Source organism: Calidris pugnax, unplaced genomic scaffold (genome assembly GCF_001431845.1).
Source record: "Calidris pugnax isolate Ruff unplaced genomic scaffold, ASM143184v1 scaffold95, whole genome shotgun sequence".
Taxonomy (NCBI): domain Eukaryota; kingdom Metazoa; phylum Chordata; class Aves; order Charadriiformes; family Scolopacidae; genus Calidris; species Calidris pugnax.
In genome coordinates, this window is record NW_015090885.1 from 15,137,884 (window position 1) to 15,161,181 (window position 23,298).

Consider the following 23,298-nt stretch of genomic DNA (forward strand, 5'->3'; position numbering starts at 1 on the left):
AAAAAAAGAAAGAAAAGAAAAAAAAAAGGAGGATGGAGGAGTTAAAAGTTGAAGTAACATATCAGGGTGAGAAAGGGTGGAGAAAATATGTGGGATAACGCAATATTGCAACTCCATAGGAAATTTGGAGGTAAATCCATGTGGTTTCAGGTGGTACTGTGGGATCGCAGCAGGTTAATTACCTGCCATCACAGCCCAGATTAACGATTAAACACCTTCACGCCTCAAATACCGTTTTCCCTTCCCCCCCCACTCCCGTTTTCCTCCAAGCGCGGGACCGGTGAGGCCCGGGGGGGGGGGGGGGACACGGCCCAGGGCGAGTCCCCCGAGCTGGAGGCACCGCCGCTTTGCCTTAAACACCCCCGCACCCCCGCCCCCCGCGTGACCCGCGCCCGGCCACCCTCCGCTGCGGAGCCGCGTGGGGGGGGGCGGGGAGGGTGTCTGCGGTACCGCGCGTGCGCGGGCCCGCGCGTGCAGGTGTGCCCGCGTGTCCCGCCCCGCGCCCGCCGCAGCCCGCCCCGGGCCGTCTGCCGCAGCCCCGCCGCTCCACGCGCCCCCCGCCCGTCAGCACCCCACCCGGGGCCCCGCCCCTCCAGCTCTCCGGCGGTGCCCATTGGCGGAGGCGCCCGTGGGGGCGGAGCCGTGGTGTATATGAAGGGGCGCGGCAGGCGGGGAGCGCGGTCGTTCCGTGCCCCGTGTGCTCCGCACCGCTCCCCCTCGCCGCCGCTCCCTTCCAGCCCGCACACTCCCCCCGCCGCCTTGCCCCGCAGCGTGGGCGGGCGCACCTAGACCTTACCGGTGCGGCGGCACACGGAGCTCGGCCGGGGCCTGCCGGCGCCGCCCGCCCAGGGCTAGTCCGCTCCTCGCCGCTCGCCCGCCCCAACCCCCCGTTCGCCATGGCCCGCGGGAAGGCCAAGGACGGTGACGGCAATTGGAAGAAATTCATCTGGAACTCGGAGAAGAAGGAGCTGCTGGGTCGCACCGGGGGCAGCTGGTGTGAGTGCTGGGCCGGGGGCGGCGGGGCCGGGCCGGGGGGCGGTGGTGGTGGCGATGCGGCGGGCACTGCAGCACGGCCCCGGGCGCCCCGCCTTCCGCCCATTGCAGCGGGGCTGCAGCCCCCGGCGAGGACGGCCCGGGGCGGGCGAGGGGGGCTGGCGCCAGGACCGGCGCGACGAGTCCCCGCGGGGTGAGGGGTGGGAGGGGGGGAGGGGTTTCCTCGGTCCCCCCCCCCGCTCTCCCCAGGTGCCCTGCGGGGCCCCGATGGGGTGCGTGGGGCTCCGCACCACGGAGGTGTGACTTCAGGTGGGTCCGGGGATGAGGCAGGGTCGGACCCCGGCCCCGGGATGGAGCCCGGGGAGGGCCGACCTTGGCGAGGGCGCCTCGTCCTTGGGTCTCCTTCCCCGGCGGCTGGCCCGGCCCGGAGCATCGCTGTCGGGGGAGCCTGCCCTCCCGGCTGTCCTCTGCCTTGGACATCCAGGTGGCTTTCCTTTTTTTTTTTTTTGGGCGAGGGGGGCTGGCGCCAGGACCGGCGCGACGAGTCCCCGCGGGGTGAGGGGTGGGAGGGGGTGAGGGGTTTCCTCGGTCCCCCCCCCCGCTCTCCCCAGGTGCCCTGCGGGGCCCCGATGGGGTGCGTGGGGCTCCGCACCACGGAGGTGTGACTTCAGGTGGGTCCGGGGATGAGGCAGGGTCGGACCCCGGCCCCGGGATGGAGCCCGGGGAGGGCCGACCTTGGCGAGGGCGCCTCGTCCTTGGGTCTCCTTCCCCGGCGGCTGGCCCGGCCCGGAGCATCGCTGTCGGGGGAGCCTGCCCTCCCGGCTGTCTTCTGCCTTGGACATCAAGGTGGCTTTCCTTTTTTTTTTTTGCCCCTTTTCTCTGGATGAAGGAAACTGAGCTAATTTTACCTCGTCGAGAGAGAACAATTGGCTTTTAATACCTCTGCAAGAAGGAAATGGCCATATCTGCGTTCGTGATTAAATGCTCATGATGTATTTATTAGGTGCTGTACAAATAGCACTTAGACTAAGAGGCTTTTAACATTTTCTTTACGTGAGTAGACAGTCTTCCAGTTGCTGCCAACCACAGCTGGTGTGCCACCCTTGTGATGGTGAATTTGGTTCCTGCTGTAATGGATCAGCCGGAGGTGCCACATCCAGAGCCGCCAGCTCCAGCTCTGGCGGGCGGGTGGACTGGAGCAGGCTTCTGCTGTATCTTTACGTGAGCAGAATTGGGTTGTGGGTGCGCATGGATAGGTATTTTCTGCTCCCGAGGCACCAGGCAACTGCGCAGTGCTTCAAATGCGGAGGCTGAACCGGGTCCTTCTCCCAGAGTGCCTGTACCTATCTGCCTAGGACTGATTTCCATTTGTGGAGTCGATCTGCAGGCTGATGATCCGATTCCTCTGTTATAAACCTACCTGTTGCGGGAGGCTTTCTCCTTCAACCATGTCGTGCTCAGTCGCTTAGACCCGCTGTGTGTTTTCTGAGACCTCGGAGTGGTTTTGACCTTTAAGGTGTCTTTGGCGTTAAGAGCATCCTGGCTGGGAACCTGATTAAATAAGCTACCTCCCAGTGTTTGCCTTTTGATGTTACAAAACTCAAAGGCGTTACGCTGCAGACAACAGCATTAGTGTTTGGTTTGTTACAACAGCACCTCCTATGACCGTGCTCTGGAAAAAATTTCCACATGTCCCTGACGTCACAGCCATTTGCCTTACGCTGCCTGGATACCAAAGAGTGCTTTTAACTCCTGGAGCACCACGTTACCGCATCCAGCTCTGCCCTCCAGCCCTGGTTATCTCCCCTGCCTCTGGTGCACGTGAGGAAGACAAGAGGATGGAGTGCCTGTCTGTGTCCCTCAGTCTCCGTGTCGATGGCTGTCCCTCCTGCTCACCTGTCTTTCATAGATGTGAAAAGAAAACCAGGACTGCCTGTTCTCATCTAGGCTTCTCCAATGATGGAGATTTTTTTTTAATGATTGGGCTGGGGAATGAGGAGAAATACATCCACCTGCTGCTTCTTGCCCTTCCTTGGTAGCTCATCGCTTCAAGTACTTCAAATAAACCACCTCCTTTTTCGTTGGCAATTAGATGAGGACAGTCCAAGATCAAGCAGGCTCTCTTTGGCTTCTGGGCTGGCCTGCTGGTTCCTGCAGCCTGATTAGCATATAGTTGCTTGGCATGGGCTGGCTTAGCCTTCCTGTAGGCAGCCTGGTGATGCCTAGTACGGCATGTTACTGTGCAGTTAATCAGTTGAGATAATCCCTGTAAACAGGTAACTGATACCCAGAGTCTGATCTGTGCTGTGTCTCCAGGCTCTTCTCCACCCCCTCACCCCCTCCAAGATTATTCTAGGCATCTCCCTTTAGACCAAAACTAAATTCAGTCTTTCATTATTATGTAATTCACTTTTTAATTGGTATGAGCAGTGCTGGAGTGCCTCTGTAGACATATAAGGCTGCTAAACGTGCGGTACTGTGACATGTCTGAGTCCTTTCCTATGTTTAAGATGGAGCATTGGAGCTATTTTGGGCCTGAATCCTGCTCCCATTGTCTTTATTGGAGGTGATAGCCTGAATTACTAGGGGAAATTGGGCTTTATAATTGCTTAGGAACCTGAATGAAATATTTATTGTAGACTCTCCTGGAAATAGCTTTGAGGCCTAGAGCTTTGTGGAATGAATGTCCTTCAGGGTACACCCATATCGTGGCTTCTTGCTGCTGTGCAGTTGCCTCACTGAAAGTCTGCCATCTGTGGCAGCATGCAATGGTAGGGCTGTGTCAGCCAAAGGATCCATTAAAACATGGAAGAACGTGGTTTAATTTTCATATTTTACAATCCCAAATCCCGATTCATGGATTTCTAGGTTTTCAGGGGCTTGTGCTTCCAGCCCTCCCCAAACAACTGAAGTGACTTATATTTTCTGTCTCCATTGGAGAATAACCTCACTGTTAAATATTTGCCTCTGCAGCAGGGCTGGCCATCTGAATTCGGTGTGCTGGGCTCTTCCTTGCAAGTGGTCAAGTTTGGAAATTTTGTCCTGAGATGTGACTGCCTTGAGGGTTTGATTTGATTCCTCTTTCTGTTTGTTTTCTCTTGCAGTTAAGATCCTCCTCTTCTATGTCATCTTCTACGGTTGCCTGGCAGGTATATTCATTGGGACCATCCAAGTGATGTTGCTCACTGTCAGTGAATTTGAGCCCAAATACCAGGATCGAGTGGCACCTCCAGGTAACTAAATAGGAGGCCTGTGTTTGACTTGATGCAAGCTGTTCTGGGGAGGCGGGTTGGTTACTCACCTCAAGAAGGAGGATGAAATAAGCATGTCGTTGCTGCAACACATATTTGTAGGGGGTGGGTATGTTCTCAGCCTTCTGTGTTAACAGTACTGGGGCTTGAAGGCAATCCTGCTAGAACTAAAGGTTGCATCACATGAAATATGCCTCCTGTCTGTGAGGAGCTGGAACCTGGATTGCTCTTCTTCCCTTCCCCTAAGCTGAAGTGATGGAGTGAGGCTAGGAGGCTTCACTTGGGAATAAGCTGTATGAAGAAGCTGGGTTCAGTTTTCCTTTCTTCATAGCCCCTGTGTTCCCATGGGTAAGTGAAGGGAGGAAGGTAAAATGTTAGCCTTATCTGTGGAAAGGGAAAGAAGTATCAATTCTAGGTGAGCTTACTGAATTGTATTAGCCGACGCAGAACTACTGTGTGTCACCTAGAGGAGATGGGAGCACTCACTAATGGGTGCTTCGACTGCCTGTGTGGTGGGAGGTTAAAGATGGGTCTTAGAGTTGCTGATGCATGACCTGTCTGTGTTGGTCTCTGATCATTTGCCCCCCTTGCTGGGGGTGAGAGGAGTGAGTATCCCTTGGGGGGGTTCCCCGCTCCGGGCTGTGCTGCGCCATCCCATTCCCGCTGCAGCCGGCGGCGGCTGGGAGCGTGGGGGGGAGCTGTGCAACTGCTGCTTTCCCACATTGCAAATGACCTTGAGGCTGCTTGGCACTGGGGATGGTAACGATCTGTCTCCAGTTGCTGTGTAAAACAGTTCAGAAGCTTTTAATAACAGTGGTATTTAAGTGACAATTGTGAGGCTGATGGCTCGTAGCTACAGAAGTTGGCTCTGGTGTCGCATGGCGTCTTACAGCCCTGCTGTTTGCAGTCCTATGCTGTGATTATTCCCTGCTCTGACAACACAGGGAATGTTACCCTCACCAAATGGTGTTACATCTCAGCAAAGAATAATCTTTTTCAGATAGTTGCCTTTCCACAAGCACTTTTTAAAGACGGAACAGAGACTAGAACTGCTGTGTTAATGTGTGGCACTTTTTAACGTACTGGTGTGGCTGGGGTAAAAGCTGTCTTAAGCACTGAAAGTGACTGTTTCTGTCTCTGCGATGGGCTTTGACATTTGCAGGAAGGACAAAACTGTCACTGATACTGCCCAGAGCCATTAGCTGCATCTGAAAAGCCAACACGGCTAATGGTGGAATAGTTATTTTAATAATGTGTTTCTCACCAGCTGAAGCCCAGTGGTCTCACCAGACATGAAATAATTAGCGAAGAAGCCCATGGATCTTGGGTCACATCCAGATAGACCTGCTGTTTAGCCTGGTGTCACATAATTACTCATTCTAGGTAAACTGTTTGCCTTCTGTGTAAGAGCAGAAATTTCAAAAGCAACTATGTGGTAAAATTTCTGTGTAAGATTTCAGCCTGCAGAGGATTTTTATTCATCTCTTAATTGCATACTGCACCAGTTTTTCTGGGGCTTACCCCTTTTTTGTTTTTAACCAAAAAAAGGAACTGAATTTTGAGACTCCTGTAGCATATACTACAGAAATCAAAATGGAGGAAGAATGAAAATGTTGTCAGGGATCTTTGTCATAGGCTTTCAGGTCATATACTCAAATCAAAGGGAACAGAATCCAGCTCCTCAAATACAGGACAGTAAGCAGCCCAATAAACAAGGGTTTTGAACCAAGCTGTAACAGCACACATATGACTTCAAGGAAATAATTACCAGTCAATAGCACAGGATCCTTTTCAGGGCATCATGTGACATTTTTTTCTACAGATGTGGACAAGGTGGGGGTAAAGCACGGTGGAAGTTGGGCACAATTGCTCTTCTGACAATGAACACACGTGTGGGCATATTCACTTGGGGAGCATCAGACTTGAATTCTTCATGACTGCAGACTATGAACTACATAAAATAGGGTGTTGTGCCATTCTAATTCCTGGTTCTTGTGGGAGGGTTTGAGAGCCGAGTATGTATATTGGCAGCTTGATAGAGCCCTGGATGTTCTAGGAAGCTAGAGAACCTGATTTTATTCTTGTTACAGTGCTCTGCCCTTCTTGGGCAAATCACTGCTGTGTGAGCCCAAAACAGCTAGGAAAGGAGGAACTACGCTTCCCTTCAGGATTTGCAGGAGAAAATGCTGTAGAGGCTGCTATAATATCATTCTGGTTCTGAAATACAACAGATTTCATAACAGCAACAGAACCTACAGGATGTTTTATTGAGTTATTGACATGGGTATAACATTGAAACCCATAAAGTGCTATTTTTGTACCCAAGTGTCATTACTATGCTAATTGGTTTCTGCATTGAACACAACAGGAATGTTATATAGGGCTTCAGGGCAAGCTGAGTTTTGTACCTTTCCGTGGTAGTCTTTTTTTTTTTTTTTTCTCTCCAGCTCTTCTTTTGTCTTGGGGTGGGGGAAGGGACAGTGCAGTTCACCTTCTTGTCCAGCCTTGCCATTGCGACAGCCCCAGCTTCCCAGCTCCACGTGTGCTGCAGGCGCGGACTCCGCTTTAGGCACAGAGGACATAACCCTGCTAATAAGGAAGGATGAGGCTACTGCCTCTTCAACACGGTGGATTGAGTATTTAAAAAAATATACTGCATTCTCCTTCTCCTCCCTTTCCCTACCCCGGTATAAATTGGGCTGTGTATCCTGCCATCTTGTGGTGTGCATCCTGTGAAACGCAGGGTCCTGTCTGGTGCAGGGATGAGAGCTCCCTGCTGCCTGGGGCTCTGTAAGGGGCAGCTGGAAGGAGGAATCTCTGCTCAACTTGAGATTTCAGGTGTCCCTGCTTCATGTGCTTCCTGGCCATGATGTGCTTGGGCAGCAAATGTGCCATGGAAAAGGCTGCCCGGGTGTGTATTCCCCATGTGGCTGCTTTAGCGTGGATGGCAGCAGGGAGGTGTCAGGAAAGCCCCAAGGAGCATATGATGCCACCTCCTGTGAAGCTGCAATTTTCTGTTTCGATCTCTTGTCATCTCGCCACCTATGCTTGGAAGAAAACTCTGAATCTCAAGCTCCAGGGGTGTTACCTGTCAAGCAGATTTTGCTGCATTTGTAGAAAACTTGCACCTGCTTTTTGCGATTTGGGAATCAGGTAGAGGGTGACTAGAAACTTGGAAGGGCATCGGTTGGTGTAGAGGTTTTTAAAGTCTAATCTCATTTAGTGAGATGGGTTGAGGGGTGGGGGTAAATGGAAATGTTGTAGTGATCACTCAGTTTGTCATTGCTGCAATCCCAGGGGAGTGTTCAGACTCATTCTGAACCAAGATTGCATGATACCTGGAAATGAATGTTGCATGATGAAGCAACGGTGTTTACTATGAACTTACACAACCATTCCTAATAACAAGCCTGACTTCCCACTTCTAGTTTCCTCCTCTTCACCCTCAGAATACTTTTTCCTTGCTCTTGCAGCCTAGAATGATAAAGTCTATGTGGAATATCTGATTTTAAATGAAGTTGAATAAATATGATTTTAATCCACAGTGGTGATTTGGAAGCGAAACCGTAGCTGGAAAAAAATCTACTTCACACTTTTTTGTTTTAGGTATATTGGTACATCCACAGAGTAGAAGGCCAACAGAAGGGGGTATCTGTTACCAAGTCAAGGCATCTCTCATCATTTACATGGACAGTGTCCCTCAAATGAAGCCAGTAACCGTATTTCCTAGCAATGTGCTCTGAGCCAATTGTGGAAATCTTCAAAAGTAGCTTGTCAGTATTTTCTTAGTAAGACTTGATCCTTCGATGTGTGAAGAACAGCATCACCACACATGACATGGTGGTGCATTGCTGTTAGTAGCATGAGACACAGAACTGTGGCAAAACGGATCATAGTCTGAAGATGAGGAGAGGGTTCTTTAGACGCCTGGCTATGAAAGTGCTTGAGGCTTTGTTTCTTTTCCCCCACAGAGCTTGCTCATAAATGGCTTCCTCTTGTGCGTGAAGCCCCTAAGAGGCTTATTCAGCCCTGTACTGAGCCCCAGACTTCCCTAGATGTCTAGCAACCCCTCCTAGGTAGCACTGCAATGGCTTAGCCTGGTAACTTTTTTTTTTCTTGTTATCCCTGCTTGCTACAGTTTCCCTAATAGAGGTGAGGGAAGGGTTCCAAAAGTGTTCTGCAGAGGTTACCTGCTCTCATTGCACCAAATCAACACACTTTTAAAAAAAAAAAAAAAAAAACCAACCAAACCCCATACCAAACAACAATCAAGACTGCTTAAGAAGGGTTCAGTGATAGCACTGCTCTGATAATGGCATTGAAGCTTTTATTTTGGCTGTGGGATGTACAGATGGAAAACAAAGGAGGAAATGATAGATCTGTGGTTAGGGTGTTGTGTCCGGTCAGTGCTGGCATGTGAGAATGGAGTTTGTGGTGGAAGCCAGTAATACATTTTTAATTGGGATAAAGCCATTTTCATAACAAGCCTTTAATCTTCATAAAGATTTGCTTTCTTACTTATGCGGGGAGACTGGTCTCTACTTTGCTCTGGTCCTAAACAAAAAAAGCCCCACATTCTGTAGCAAAGTCCAGTCTGATTCATCCAAGTACCTGTAAATGCCCAAAGTTTGGCTGAAAGCAGCCCAGCTATGGCCACAGACCCAGTCTGCCTGGCAGGAATGGCTGTTCTCTTGGGCTCACCGCTGCAGCAGCTGTATGGATTTGCTGCTCTGCAAAGATTTGCAAGACAGGGATGCTTTGGGGTGGAAGTTTGTTCTCTCAACCAAGTCACCTGTCTCATGGGCAGAGGGTTGGCTTTGAACTGTATGTGTCAGGGCCAGGCTGTCCTAACCAGACAGGGATATTCTGTTAGGTGGCTTTTACACACCGTGGGGTGTATATTGTTGACCTTCCCTTCACCTTTGCCGTGCCTGCCCTGGTGCCTTTATCCATTACCTTGGGCAAGACAAAAAGCAGAGGTGGAGAGTTCCTTTGTTTTAGAGGTCCTGAGCAAAAGTAATAGCTTTAACTGCCCGACCGTAGCTTAACAAGCCTGGGCAAGCTTCCTTGAATTTTATATTTATACACTTGAATGACACACCTGTAACTTGAACTCTGGAAAAGGCAGAGCCAGGAGAGCAACCCAGGCCTGTCTTTGCTGCAATTCCAGATCGCCACTTCAAGTGACTCAGCCTGTTGCTTCCCAGCTGGGTGGTAACATGAGGAGGGTCTGGCAGGATGGGATTGAAGTCCCTTACTAAAATTGAACCCAGATTATTTATTATATATATATATATTTATAACCATTAGTGAAGCAAGAAAGCAATTACTGTTGCTTGAAAAGGGGTTGAAAACCACTGACTTTGGAGAGTAGGAGGTAATTCTGCTCACGGAGCAGTAAGTCGCTTCTAAACTTGTAACACTCAACCTGGTCAATTTGTACCAGAGGGAGTTTTGAGCGGTTAAAGCTGCTTCCTGGAATAAAACTTGAAACCCTGAGCTGCTCGCTGGGTGTCTCGCTATCTTTGGCGACTGGGAGCTGCGTTTAGGGGAACAAAGCTAATCTTTGTCCTGGGTTACAAATTCCAACTCGGTGGGTAGCGGGCGGGGGGAGCGGTGAGCTGCCTTGAGGAGGGACTAAGCAGAAGCACTCAAGTGGCTTTGGAAAAATTGCTGGAGTCACAAGCTCCTGTGGTTTGGGGCCAGCCAGCTAAGCTGCCTGAGTTTTGCACCAAGGGAACTTGTTGGCAACGGGCCTGTTCTGAAAGCTGTCAAAGCAAAGGCTGCTCCCCTGCTCCTTTTTCTTGTTCTTGCTAAAATGAAGATGACAAACAGAACAGAAGTCAAGACCACAATAATTACTGTGGCCGCCACAAAAGCAGCGTGAACTCAGTTCCCATTACTTAAGTTTAAAATGCTAGCCATGCATCAGTGCATTCAATTAAATCGTGACCTAAACATCACGCCGGAGCAACTATTTTCCAAGCCCCATAATGAAAAGTGAAGGGCTTGGCACTTTTCATCATCTCTAGGCATGTATCTTGTCCCTTCTATTCTCTATGCATTCTTTTTCTATTCATCCTCCTAAAATCAAAAGTGGAGGTAGTTACACAGCCAGGACCTGGCACATCTCTATGATATTTCCTGCTCACCTACTCGGTGATGAGCTTCTGATTCGAGAGCTCAGAAGGCCATTTCTGTAGTGAGAAATACCTGCTTACGGAGGGAAAAGGCCAGAGAAAACCATCAGGCTGATGAATTTACTGAGTGAGAAAATGTCTCCTGCCCTGCATCCTACAAGGGAGACTGCACAAAGGCAATGTGGACTACAACCAGCAGAGAGTGATCATACCTGATGTGGGGAACCTATCGTGTTTTATTGTGAGAGCTGATGAGTGGGCAGCTCTGATTTTTATCCTGAACACGTTGGTGTGTTTTGTAGACTTTCACGTTGACCTGTTAGGGACACATGCATAAGAGTAGGCTTCTGTGGGACTTAATTGTGTGTGGTTGGTCTCACACGCACACAGCTTCCCTTCTGTCCCTGGGGAGGAGGCAGAAGCGGGCAGGGGACCTGTTGTTGGCTGTTTTTCTTGATGTATAGCCTCCCTTCTGGGTTGTGTTTTTTATCTGCTTAGTGATGCAAACACCGTGCTGAATATTCCAGACTGTTGTTGGAAAGAGGAGATAAGAGCCCGTCAGAGCCTCCCCTCTTGTGAGCTTAAGCTGTTTTGTACGAGTCCTGAAGTCTGAAAAATAGAGATTGTTAGAATGAGTTACGGTTTTGGTGTGTGTTGCATTGCCCAGAGGCTGTGCAACTCTGAGGTGTGCTTAATGTTTCTTTTTGATTTTGCTCTTCTCAGGACTGACTCAAATCCCCCAGGTACAAAAGACAGAAATTGCCTTTACTATCTCCGATCAAAAAAGTTTTGAGCCATATGTGAAGAATCTTGAGAAGTTCTTAAAGGACTACAGCGCCGATCAGCAAACTGAAAACATTGTATTTCAGGACTGTGGGGGTAAGTCTCAATTGCTTCCTGAGGCTGAGGGCTCTGACTAATGCCTCTACCTCAGGTCCATCAGAAGCTGAGGGAGAGCAGTGGTGGCCTCTGTTTTATGGCTGTTCTTTTATTGTAACCAACAGCATGTTGGTAAAATGGCAGGCTCTGGCTTCAGTCGTGTGGGCTGATCATTAAATGATCTATTTGGACAGACTTGGCCAGGGATGTACCTAGGAGTTTACTGTAGAGGTTCTATGGTTGGGACCTCCCAGATTTCACTTGGAGAAAGTTGCAGCTGACACTAAAAGTCACGTGGCTCTGACCTTATCCTCTGAAAGCCACGGGGGTTTTACTGCCAACTTTGCTAAAGCCAAAGTCTGTCCTCTTGACGCATGCAGCAAAACATCTGGGAGTATTATTCTTTAATAGATTATATATAATAATGCAGAATGTGACTTATCACCTCATAATGTGCGCATATAAAATCTGAGGGGAACCTGCTTGTAAACGCTGCCAAAAATTCTCTCTGAGCCAGTGCATTACAAATGTGTTTCTTCTCTTGTGGTCTGAAAGAATCCTCAGTTAAAAAACAAACACACACCCCCACCCGAAACTTGCTGGTCTGGGACCAGCCCACGGGTGGGGGGTGGCTGGGTGCAGGTCTGTGGGGTCAGCCTTGAGAAGGTGATGTCACTTACCTGTCTGGATGAGGGGGGAATCCAAACTACACAGTGAAGTGTAAGTGTTGCTGTTCCTGACAAACAAAAAGTCACGTTGCATGTGGTTGTCTTTCCATTCCCCGACTATGACAGAGATACCGACCGATTACAAAGAGAGAGGACCATATAATGATGCCCAGGGCCAGAAGAAGGTCTGCAAATTCAAACGTGAATGGCTGGAAAACTGTTCTGGAATAAACGATCCCACCTTTGGGTACAAGGATGGCAAACCATGCATCCTCGTCAAGCTCAACAGAATCATTGGCTTCAAACCTAAGGCAAGTATCTCTTCCCTTTCCAGTAGAGGCTACTGATGATGAGGAGGAGTTGGCTGCAGATTTGCTGTGCCTGCTTTTCTGTCTCTGAAGAGAGCTCAGTGTTAAACCCCTTGGAGGAGAAATTGTCATACAATTTGAGTAACTGTCTTCAAAAATGCTTCCCATTAAAAAGCAATGAAAACTGCACCCTGCAAGTTGGTAACAAGCAGCAGTGCAAACCAGTCCCAGTGCAAACGCCTGGCTGGTTATCTGGTAACTTCTGAGCCTGCTAACTGACTCGTTGTAACGAGGTCTTGTCTCCAAATGATAAATCCCATCTTAAGGGCCTGTGTGCTTCCCTGGGACTGCCCCAGACCGACTCTATCTGTAGTCAGATCAGTACATTGTGTCGTGCCCTGATCTACTTCATTCTTTCCTCAGGCAGTGTGGAGTTGCCTGCCTTGCTAAAACCACTTTATTAAATGAAATAGTGCTGATATTCGTTATCAGACTAATATATAGGCTATAAAGCATAAACTCTACCTGAGGGTCAGGCACAGCTCTTACTGCAAGAAAGGTGAGGAGATCTTTAGGTTATTTAATGCAGCCTCCCAGGCGCTGTAGGGTGTCTCTGTCCTGCACCTGAGGGCACGTTTGCAGTCATGTTGGAGGATGTTAATCTCGACCAGAATGGCTTCTGCTTCTAGTTTCCACCACCACCCCCCCTAACACATTTCAATGCTAAAAAACTCTCTAAGAACTCAGTGGTGAGGAAAACCTGCCACTCCATCGTCAGGCTGGAAAACGGTGCGTGTGGTGGGCTAAGCTGCCTTCACCCCCATCCGTCCGCGCAGTCGAGGACAGGGAATGGTGCTGTCTGGCTGATGTGTTTTGAGGAATGTTTTTCTTCGAAGGAAGCCTGTCCTGTGCTAAAAGAAATTAGTTGAATTTTGGCTCATCTGATCCAGGGTGGAAACAGTGGGTCTGTTTAGGAGGAATGTGCTGTTCTTGGGAGGTGGTGGCTGTGGGATGACATAAGATGGGCACATTTGATGGCTGGGGAAGAGAAGGGTTTGGTGTGTTCCTGGTTGCTACAGAGCTCTGAAGAGCTCCCGACCGCATTAGACAGCAGAGGCTGGTCAAGGAATGACTTTACATGTTGTCTTAGAAATGATGGGTGTATCCACAGCAACACTTGTTTACCTCATTCCACGCTCCAGCAGGGACCCTGTAGCTCCTGTGTTGGGCAAGGTGTGTGCAAAGCAGATTTGAGACCTGCAAGGTCATCAGAGTTGGTGCTCCCACCTTTCCCTCTTCCCCTGGCATGCTGGGAGCCTTTGTCCTTCCCTGTAGGTGGTGTTGAAGCTCAGCAATGTCAGGGTGTGATGGCTGCTCTTTGTCCTTCCCCCTGCGTTTCCCATCCTGGCTGCACACACCTGGCAGGCAGGTGGCAAGTCCTCCAGCAGCATGTCCCTTCCTGCTGCTGCCTGGGTTTTGCACAAACAAGCCCCACAAGCTGCCACTCTGAAACACTTCCCCCAGAGACACCACACAATTAAAAATAGCCTGATGTGCTTCCCTTGGTACCCGCAGCAGTAAAGCTGTAAGAACAGCTCGCTCTGCTTGGGTTAAGCTCCTCGGCTTTTAGTTGTGTTACGCTGCGTGTCTGTCCCAAGAGCTGTTGCCTCTCAAACTGAGCCAGAAGAGATGCTGGTTAAGGACATGTGTTGGGTACCACTGAGCTTTGCTGCTGCAAAGGTGCTGCCGTCTGCTGAGACGTGTCCCCTGTGTAACGTCCCCTTGTTTTGGGTTTCTTCTAGGCTCCGGTAAATGAGAGCCTTCCTCCAGAGGTGATGGCAAAGTACAACCCCTATCTCATCCCTGTCCACTGCAGCGCTAAGGTAAGTTAAAATACAGTCAGTGGAGTTGGGAAACTGCAGGAGATGACTGTCTCGGTCCCTGTCCCAGTGTTGTGACCCCTCTCTGCCTTCCTGCAGGCAGCTGGGGTGGTTCTTGCTCAGGATCTCTCCCCCTTCAGAACAGGAGCCTTTCAGAACCCAAGAGGTGACAGATGACAGAGCAGCCCTCACGGGGAGGGGTAAAAGCAGGGCTGGGTAGTTAAGGGGGATCCTCAAAAGCAGCTGGTTTGTTTCCAAGTTCTGCACTGGAGCTCTTAGCAGGGGTGGCTGAAAAAAGAGACTGCAGGGAAGAGGTGTTTTGCTGGGCCTTGTAAAGCAGCTGAGAAACAGCAACTTTTTTTTTTTTTTTTTTTTTTTTTTTTTTTTTTTTTTTTTTTTTTTTTTTGTTTTAAGCCAAAGATAGTGCATTTTGGCCAAAGACAGTATGGCAGGAAGCTGTGGTGGTTTCTGAATGCTTAAAGAAGTGGTTGAGTTTTGAACTAAAAAGCCCCTTTCCCGGCTGATGGGTGCTGGGAGGTGGTGGTTGTGTAGCTGGTGGTCAGACAGGGCTGGGTCTTGGGGAAAAGGGCTGCAAAAGGTGGAGTTTGGGCAATTTGTCACGGTTTGTTCTTCCTTTTCGTTGCCCCCCTAGAGAGAGGAGGATGCTGACAAGATCGGGACGGTGGAGTACTATGGGATGGGCGGGTACCCCGGCTTTGCCCTGCAGTACTACCCCTACTACGGGAAGCTCCTGCAGCCGCGGTACCTGCAGCCGCTGGTGGCCGTGCAGTTCACCAACCTGACCTACGACGTGGAGGTGCGCGTGGAGTGCAGGGCCTACGGGCAGAACATCCTCTACAGCGACAAGGACCGCTTCCAGGGACGCTTTGATATTAAATTTGACATAAAAAGCAGCTGATCGTAAGCACAACTCTCTTCTCTCCCCTTCCTCCTCCTAGCCATTTAAAAAGGTTAAAAAAAAAAAAAAAAAAAAAAAGAGAACAAAAAAGAAAACCTACTAGTCTTGAACAAACTGTCATACGTATGGGACCTACACGTAATCTATATGCTTTACACTAGCTTTCTGCATTTACTAGGTTAGAATGTAAACAAAGTGTAGCAATAGCGACAAATATTTATTCTACTGTAAATGACAAAAGAAAACAAAATTGAGCCTTGGGACATGCCCATTTTTACTGTAAATTATGATTCCATAACTGACTTGTAGTAAGCAGTGTTTCTGGCCCCTAAGTATTGCTGCCTTGTGTATTTTATTTAGTGTACAGTACTATAGGTGCATACTCTGGTCATTTTTCAAGCCATGTATTGTATCTGTTTTCTACTTCTTGTGAGCAGAGACTTTTGCTGTCCAAGGTGTAAATACTCAATGGGACTAGAACTGGCATGATACTTCTCATTATTTTGTTCCTTTTCAAAGAAAGGCCCACCTGTGAGACTCTATTTAACAGCACTCCATACGGCTTCTGACTTTTCTGTGGTGTTAGGGTATTTTATTTGGAGGGGTGGCAGGGGAAACTAACTTAAGTGAAGTTAAAGAGAATAGATGATTGTGTACTGTGCTTTGTAGCGAATGCTGTCTCTCTCTCTCTCTCTCCACCTTTTCCCTCATCCTCCAGTATGTTGTGTGAGAGACCGGGTCAGACTATCACTCTCCTCGGTGATAGGCATAACTCTTTGCTTTGTATATTTTCTTTTCTTTTCTTTTTTTTTTTTTCTTTTTTTTTTTTTTTTTTCCTTGCTGGAGGCATCGCACACTGTGGTGCTAATGTCTTTATTGAATGTTTTAACCATTTTCATGGTGGAAGAATTTTATATTTATGCAGTTGTACAATTTTATTTTTTCTGCAAGAAAGTGTAATGTATGAAATAAACCAAAGTCACATGTTTGAAAATAAATCTTTATTTTAAACTTTATAAAAGCAATGCAGTACCCCATAGAATGGTGTTAAATGTTGTCTAAAGTGCAAAACTCTATGTTCTAACATGTAATAATAGCCAGGAGTACAGTGCTCTTGTTGATCTTGTATTTCAGTCAGGTTGAAACATTGGACAAATAAACGAATGAACACACCGTTCCGTGTGCGTGTCTCCTGCGTTGGGCGAGGAGGGGACTGTTAGCTGTCCAGGATCTTGAAGAAGTACTGCACCTGTTTCAAACAGAAAATACATCTGTATTGTTTCCAGAAGGTCTGAGCTGAGACGTGCATTGGGATTGCCTTAAATTCCTGCTCCCACCGTTGAGCAGGTGTGTTGGGCACCAGTTCTGGACCAGCATGAGTCGGTGTTACTTGTTTTTCCCCCTCCCTGAGCTGAGCTGTGGCTGCAGTAGAGGCCCCTTTGGCACGTGTGCTCCTGATGACACCTCAGGAATCTCAAAAGTCTCCAATGTGGTCAATGTTACTGCACCTTTGCCACCTCTGGAAGCACAGCAGCTACAGGTGAACAGGGTTTAGCACCCACCAGCACAATGATCTGCAGGTGTGGGGGCAGAGAGGGTGCACACCAAAGTCACAAGCAAAAGAAACAGCTCTTCACAGCAGCAACTTGTGCTGTGGTGCTGCTGGGGCAGTGGCTTGGCCCTGAGCACAGGCCATGCCTGGTGGGGCTGCGCAGACGTGACAACATGTGGCAGCTGCTTCCTGCAGGAGTCAAGATCGCTTTATGCTGCATGACGCAGACGACCGGGGAGAATTTCTCTGTATAAAGTGACAAAACATGACTATCCTGGAGCAAGCTGCTCAGTAAAGCCTTCCTAATTGGAATGCACGATGCTGGAAAAACCAGCTGCTAAACCTCTTGCCATCTGCTAGGAGGACTAGCCCAGGGTAGGCTATGGCAGGCAGCACACGCATTTGGCTGCTTCCCGCTATTCCCGAGGAGCAGGAGGTGGGGAAACCTCACCTGCAAATGCTTTGTTTGCTGTTGCCTGTTTATAGGGAGGCGAGGAGCTTAAAAAGGCACCCTGATTAAAGCCCTACAATTCTGCCTGCAGGAAGCTCCACCTGGGCCATTTTGGCTCCCAGCAACGGGGTGCACTGGTGCTGTCGTTTGGGGGGTCACCCTGGCTCATGGTTTGGCAGCACCAACTGCCCCTGACAATTCAATTCTTAGGTGCACAGCCATGACAGTTAAAAAAAACCAACCCCAAACCAATAAAACCCAACCCAACAACAACAACAACAAAAAACCACCACCCTGAACTGCTTAATTTATAAAAAGAACCGATGCACAGTTAGATAATTTATCTCATCTCCTTTTAATTTACTATGAGTGCAAAGTCCAAGCATGAACTGGTAATAAAGATAATGGCTTATTCCAGGGACTGGGACAAACGCTGCAGAAAGCTTTATGGTGCCTGTTTGCTTCAGTGAGCAAAGTGACAAAAGGGGCTCAGATCCTGTACTCATTAATAGCGTATGAAATAAAGCAAAAACAAACTTCCCCCCCCCGTCACTTTCTAGTACCAAATCAGTGAAAGCAGGGTGGCCCGCTCCGATCACTAATTAACTAGGAAGTAAGGCAGTAGCTACCCCAGCCAGACACACGCTGCAGCCACCCACTGAAAAGACCCAGCTCATCACAGGCCCCACGACATCTCTGCCCCCAACGGGCTGCACCCCACCAACCCCCCAAAAAAACACCCCACAACCCACCTGGCCAGGCATGTCCCCTGCCCAGTGGAAATGCTGCTGTAATTTGTCACACTGAGTAGAGATACAACATTAAACGGCCACAGGATGTCAAAATAAAACCAAACCACCACCAAACTAAAATAACCCCAACCCCCCCACGCCACTGCATGTGTACAATCTATTCTCTTCAGGAGGGTATGGTTTTCCTTACTGCCACATAGGACATTACATTATTAACTGCCAGTTTGAACATACTGATCTTTCTGCCCCGACTCCCACCGCACATCGAGCTATTTCAGTCCTTGAAAGCCCCTGATTTTGTGCAACTAATTTTCCCAGGCTGGGGTGAACAGCCTCAGCTTCCTTACAGCCAACAGAAAACATCTTCCTCCTCAACTAGCTTTTATTGGATTGTTAAAGATCCACACTGACTGTACTGGCAAGGCTTGGACATCAGAACAAGCATACTGTGTATTGTATAACGTACAAAACCAGGTGCCGGTATGTTCTCTCCATATATAATTATCTATATGTGGGTCAGCTGCCACCTAGCTCCCAGTAAAACCAGTTAAGTGTTGGCATGCCTGTGGTTTACAGAAATGATCCTGCTCTCCAAGAGCCTCACCCTCAGGAGCAGGGCAGTGCTGGACAAGAAACACCAGAAATAAGGGCCATTCCATTACCCCACTCACATGACAACACATACAGTGTTTTGCAGAAGAACCAAGACTAAGGATTGCAGCTCTACCAAGAGAATTGGGGTAGCCACATCTTATGAGACCCCAGTTGGAGACAGCTTGGAGAACTCCATTTCTAAAAGCATCAGGTACCTTTCTAAGGAGATCCAGCACTTGGAGCTACTCACACCAAGCATCCACATGGGAGTCAGGTATTCCAAAGCACTCTGTATTTTAGGAAATCCAGTTACTCTCTTTCCCAGGGTCCAAGTACAGTACAAACCGCAGAAGAGGGAGCTGTGCCTGTACAAAACCTCGCAACAAACCTCACATTTGACCTAGGGCAAGGTCAGCTTCTCTGAGCCAAGCACATCTCTGGTCCCTTTAGAGGAGCCAAAGGTGGCAGACGACAAACCCACGCCAGGAACTGAACTGAAACCAACCAAACGCATTTCACAAATGCCACCCAAATGCCCTTCACGACACTAACATTCAGGTGTGCTCACCCCTAACCAGGGATGAAAAAGGATTAAACCTAACATCAGTGACTGATCTCAGGACCCATCTACCAGCTTCACAGCGTGCAGCTATGCCTGCTCCAGCTCCTGCTCAGGGACAAATAACAATAATGTTCAGGAAGTAATAACGAGTGAGTTAACTGCGACCTTCTGGCTCTGACCCTATAAACTGCTTTGCCGAGGAGGAGCTGAGAGCTGCTTCAGTGCCATGAAGTTTTGCTTCAGTCACACAAGCTCTCTACAAAACTCATGTTAATGAAGTTGGCCAATCCCTCTGGGCTCTTCCACAGGTTACCACGAAATTTCAGGAGTTAATACAGCAGGCGATAACAAAATCCAGTCTAATGCACAAACAAGCACCAATGATTACCATCTGAACACTGTGTGCCTTAAGAGCATGGAGAGGCCAGGCAAAATTTGAAAATAAAAAATAAAAAAAAGGAAGCAAATCAAGCGAGGCAGCCAGTCTTCCAAGGGAGAGCAAAAAAGATGTTGGTAATAATGCAGGACCCAGCGCAGACACAAAGTGTCCTGAAGATTTCAAGTGTAAGAATTACAGACACCTACAGTTAAATTCTCCTTCTGCCTAGAAAACAATGCAAAAAGCAGTGTTGATGAGAGGTGCCAGCTGAGCAGTTCTGGAGCCAGAGCTTCTGTCTACATATGGACAGACCCCCTGAATGGCAACCAGCACATCACACAGCAGCATTCCTTACATCCCACCTCAGAGAAAAGCCCGGCACTGGAAGAGCACCTCAGCATCCACAGTCCATTCCCCTGTCCCCTTGGGCTGGCAGTTTTTGATAAGAGACCCTGTTCAAGATGATTCAAGGATTGGAGCATCTCCCTTATGAGGAGAGACTGAGAGAGCTGGGACTCTTTAGTCTGGAGAAGAGAAGGCTGAGGGGAGACCTTATCAATGCCTACAAGTATCTCAAGGGAGGGTTGAAGGAGGAGGGAGCCAGACTCTTTTCAGTGGTTCCCAGTGAGAGGACGAGGGGCAACGGGCACAAGTTGGAACATAAGAGGTTCCACTCAAATATGAGGAGAAACTTCTTCACAGTGAGGGTGACGGAGCCCTGGAACAGGCTGCCCAGGGAGGTTGTGGAGTCCCCTTCCTTGGAGATTTTCAAGACCTGCCTGGATGCAGCCCTGAGTAACATGCTCTAGCTCTAGACACTCCTGCTTCAGCAGGGGAGTTGGACTAGATGATCTCTATGGTCCCTTCCAACTCTAAAAAAATTCAGTGAAATTCAGTGAAAGCCCCATCTCCTTGGTTCAGCGTAGGTATCCAGGAAAATGACCCAGAGAGTCTTTGCTGACCTAGGGTTTTAGCATCGGGACGCTCTCCCTAAACACTTAGATCTTAGAATTTTTTACAGGTTATCCCAGTTTGAGGTCACTAGTGGGAACTAAAAAATCTCTTTGGCCATTAACATTGGTTTGTACATCAGCATGAGCCTGTCGTCTCTGTTAGCAAGTGCACTTGCTAACACCTAAAACGCTTTTCAGCTGCAGTTCACTCAGCTGACTCACAAGACTAAATCATTAGATCAACACACTGAAACCCCACGGCTTCATGCCATCCTTCCAGCCACAGGCAATCCAGGAATAAAAACTGTCAAAGAAGAGGGTCTACTTAGTCACTCTATTATTTGTTCTGAAAATAAACAATTATTTTCCCATATACACCTCAAGAGGGTTTAGTCCCAGGAAGTTTGTTCAAAAATAAAAAAAAAAATTTAAAAAAAGGAAAGTTAGTCACTCCTGCCACTCTCTCAAGCGTCACGCACTGCAAGAAATAAAGCCGGTCAGGCTGCCCAAGGCAGAACAATCTGTACACATGCACTTCAACTGTCCAAGTTAATTTACTAAGTACAGCTGGGACAAAAACCCCGAAGTGCCAAAAAATAAAGCTTTGCCATGGAAGATTTTATTAAAGCAACACTACAGGATAACACAGAGCATATTCTGCTGTTATGCTATGTGCTGTTAACAGAGTCACCTTGAGCACTGTGTATGGTTTATGATCAACTCTGAAAATACAGTGAAAGAGAAGGGCAATAGAAGCTATTTGGAAATGGTACCACAAAATAAAAGATGCGAGAAATCTAAATTCCAAACAGGATGCAAACAAGAGGACAAGACTATAGTTCATTACTCCAGTGTGCTGTTAACAGAGTCACCTTGAACACTGTGTATAGGTATGATCAAGTCTGAAAATACAGTGAAAGAGAAGAGCAATGGAAGCTATTTGGAAATTGTACCATAAAATAAAAGATGCGAGAAATCGGAATTCCATACAGGATGCAAGCAAGAGGACAAGACTATAGTTCATTACTCCACAATCAAAACACCAACAAAATGAGTTTTATGCTATTTAATCTGTAACACTACAAGAAAAAGAAGTGAATCACAATCAAAACACCAAGAAAATGAGTTTTATGCTATTTAATCTGTAACACTACAAGAAAAATAAGTGAATCCAAAACCTATTTAAAAGAGTGTTGTTTTTACGTTGTACATAACTACTGTGCTGAACTCAGACCACTGATTTCTGAAGTACAGGTACCACAGGTTCACTGAATCTCCCCACTCCATAGCATAAGCCAACTCCTCAGTAGTTAGGGCTGAACATATTAGCCCAGGACTCCCACCAGGAGCTCTGCTCCTCCTTTAGCAACATCTTTGGTCACCATCAGAAGAGATCACTGCCTGGTAGAGCCACTGGAATGAAATAGAGTGAAAGGTCCTCATCTCACACGAAGAACGAGGAAGACAGTGAATGCTGCTTTTCCAAGGATCCCAAGCAGCTCCCTGAGTCACCAGGATCACTTCACGCTTATCTTGAGGGACACTTGACTGCCTCAGAGTCAGGAGCTCTTGTGGAGCCCTTGTATGATGCCCTTGAACCAGTCATCATAGGTACAGACAAGACTAGGCACACCACCACAGATGTCAATGCAAGCTGCAAACCCCTCCTGAACACTGGATAAAAACACTGAAAAGGACCCCTGCTGCTAGTACCTGAAATATCTAAGTAAAGCCTGATTTGGATGTGTTCCTACAAGCTACGGGCATTGTGGGGTCTCCTTGCCAATGCTGAGCTAAGGCTCTCCAGTCTACTCAGACAGCACTGAACGTCATGGTCCTAATGGCCAACAGAGGAGGAAGTGGTCACAGAAAGAGAACAAACACGTGTTTCCACCCACATCACTGATTCAAGCTAAGACGGAAACTACAAGCAAATAAATGAAGTAGAAGGCAGCCAAAATTTAAAGCTCTTCCTGAGCAACCAAGATGTTCTGCAGGGCAGTATTTGGCCACGGAATCCCACAGGCTACACCTGGCAGCAGGCTAAAAGTTATGACAGATAAGACAATAACAAAATATCCTGAAAAAAACCTATGAAACAAAAGCACAACCCAGTCCATAAGTAGTGGCCTTGCATGCACCATCACAAGCCCCCATGTAGACTGTGGCTCCCTGTGCTAATAGGAAACATCACACCAAACTAATGGCATAAATTCCCCCGGTGTAGTGCTCAAAGTACCTTCTGAGCAATGTCACTGAATCTAGAAAGCTCCATTCTCCGTTGGAATGGGTCAGTATTAAGAGACCAAGAGCTTGTTTCAAGTCTCTGTGATTTCAACGCTCCTGCTGTGTGCTACACCATGTACCGACAAAACAAGGCTAGACTTTTGATACCTGAATGACCAAGTTCCTATTCAATGGCTGGACTGAGTAAGGAACCTACCAGAGAAATCCCACAGTTCCTGGTTTGTGGCTGGATAGTCTGGGCACGCCATGTCTCCCCAGCCTACCAGCAGTAACTACCACTGACACCAAGGCGGAAGGAGACGTGTCCACTCAGCAACTCTGACCACTTAAGGGAATTACCTCTTGCTCAGGGACTTGCCTACGTATCTCGGTATATTGCAGATATACTTGGGGATATACCACACCTGCCTATATGCCAATGCACTCAGCCTTACAGAGGAAGAGGGAGAATCCAGCTCTTACTGAGACCAGAAGATGCTCAGTGATTTCTAGGAGCCCCAGGCTACAGCAAACACCCTTTCAGGTGGCTGCTGCCATCTTTTTCTGTGTTTGCACAGCCGCTAGCGCAAATCACCACAGCCAGTGTCTAAGCCCTCAGTATTATCACAAAACAAACCCAACACTGCTATGACACTACACTTTGAATAATCAGTTATTATTTACTTATGAAAGAAGAAGTGGTTTCTAGACCTCGATAAACTCTTAACTCAAGATACCCCACGGTGTTAGCATCTCTGAGAGACAGGAAACCTTGTTTGGTCTTCTACCCA

General features: G+C 48.2%; 2 protein-coding genes across 3 annotated transcripts in view; one reads left to right on the forward strand and one right to left on the reverse strand.

Annotated features, from left to right (window-relative positions):
* The first annotated feature begins 679 nt into the window (after window positions 1-679).
* ATP1B1 (ATPase, Na+/K+ transporting, beta 1 polypeptide) lies at window positions 680-16,211 on the forward strand. Its single transcript, XM_014947265.1, has 6 exons — window positions 680-996; window positions 4,098-4,226; window positions 11,108-11,263; window positions 12,058-12,242; window positions 14,042-14,122; window positions 14,772-16,211. Exons 1-6 carry the CDS (start codon window positions 897-899, stop codon window positions 15,036-15,038), a joined length of 918 nt encoding a protein of 305 aa, XP_014802751.1. The 5' UTR covers window positions 680-896; the 3' UTR covers window positions 15,039-16,211.
* Window positions 16,023-23,298, reverse strand: part of NME7 (NME/NM23 family member 7) — a 91,777-nt gene continuing 84,501 nt past the window's right edge. For both annotated transcript variants that reach the window (XM_014947263.1, XM_014947264.1), the window contains exon 12: window positions 16,023-16,287. In XM_014947263.1, the coding sequence (XP_014802749.1) occupies window positions 16,255-16,287 (33 nt within the window). In that variant the 3' untranslated portion in view covers window positions 16,023-16,254. The remainder of the gene's footprint in view (window positions 16,288-23,298) is intronic.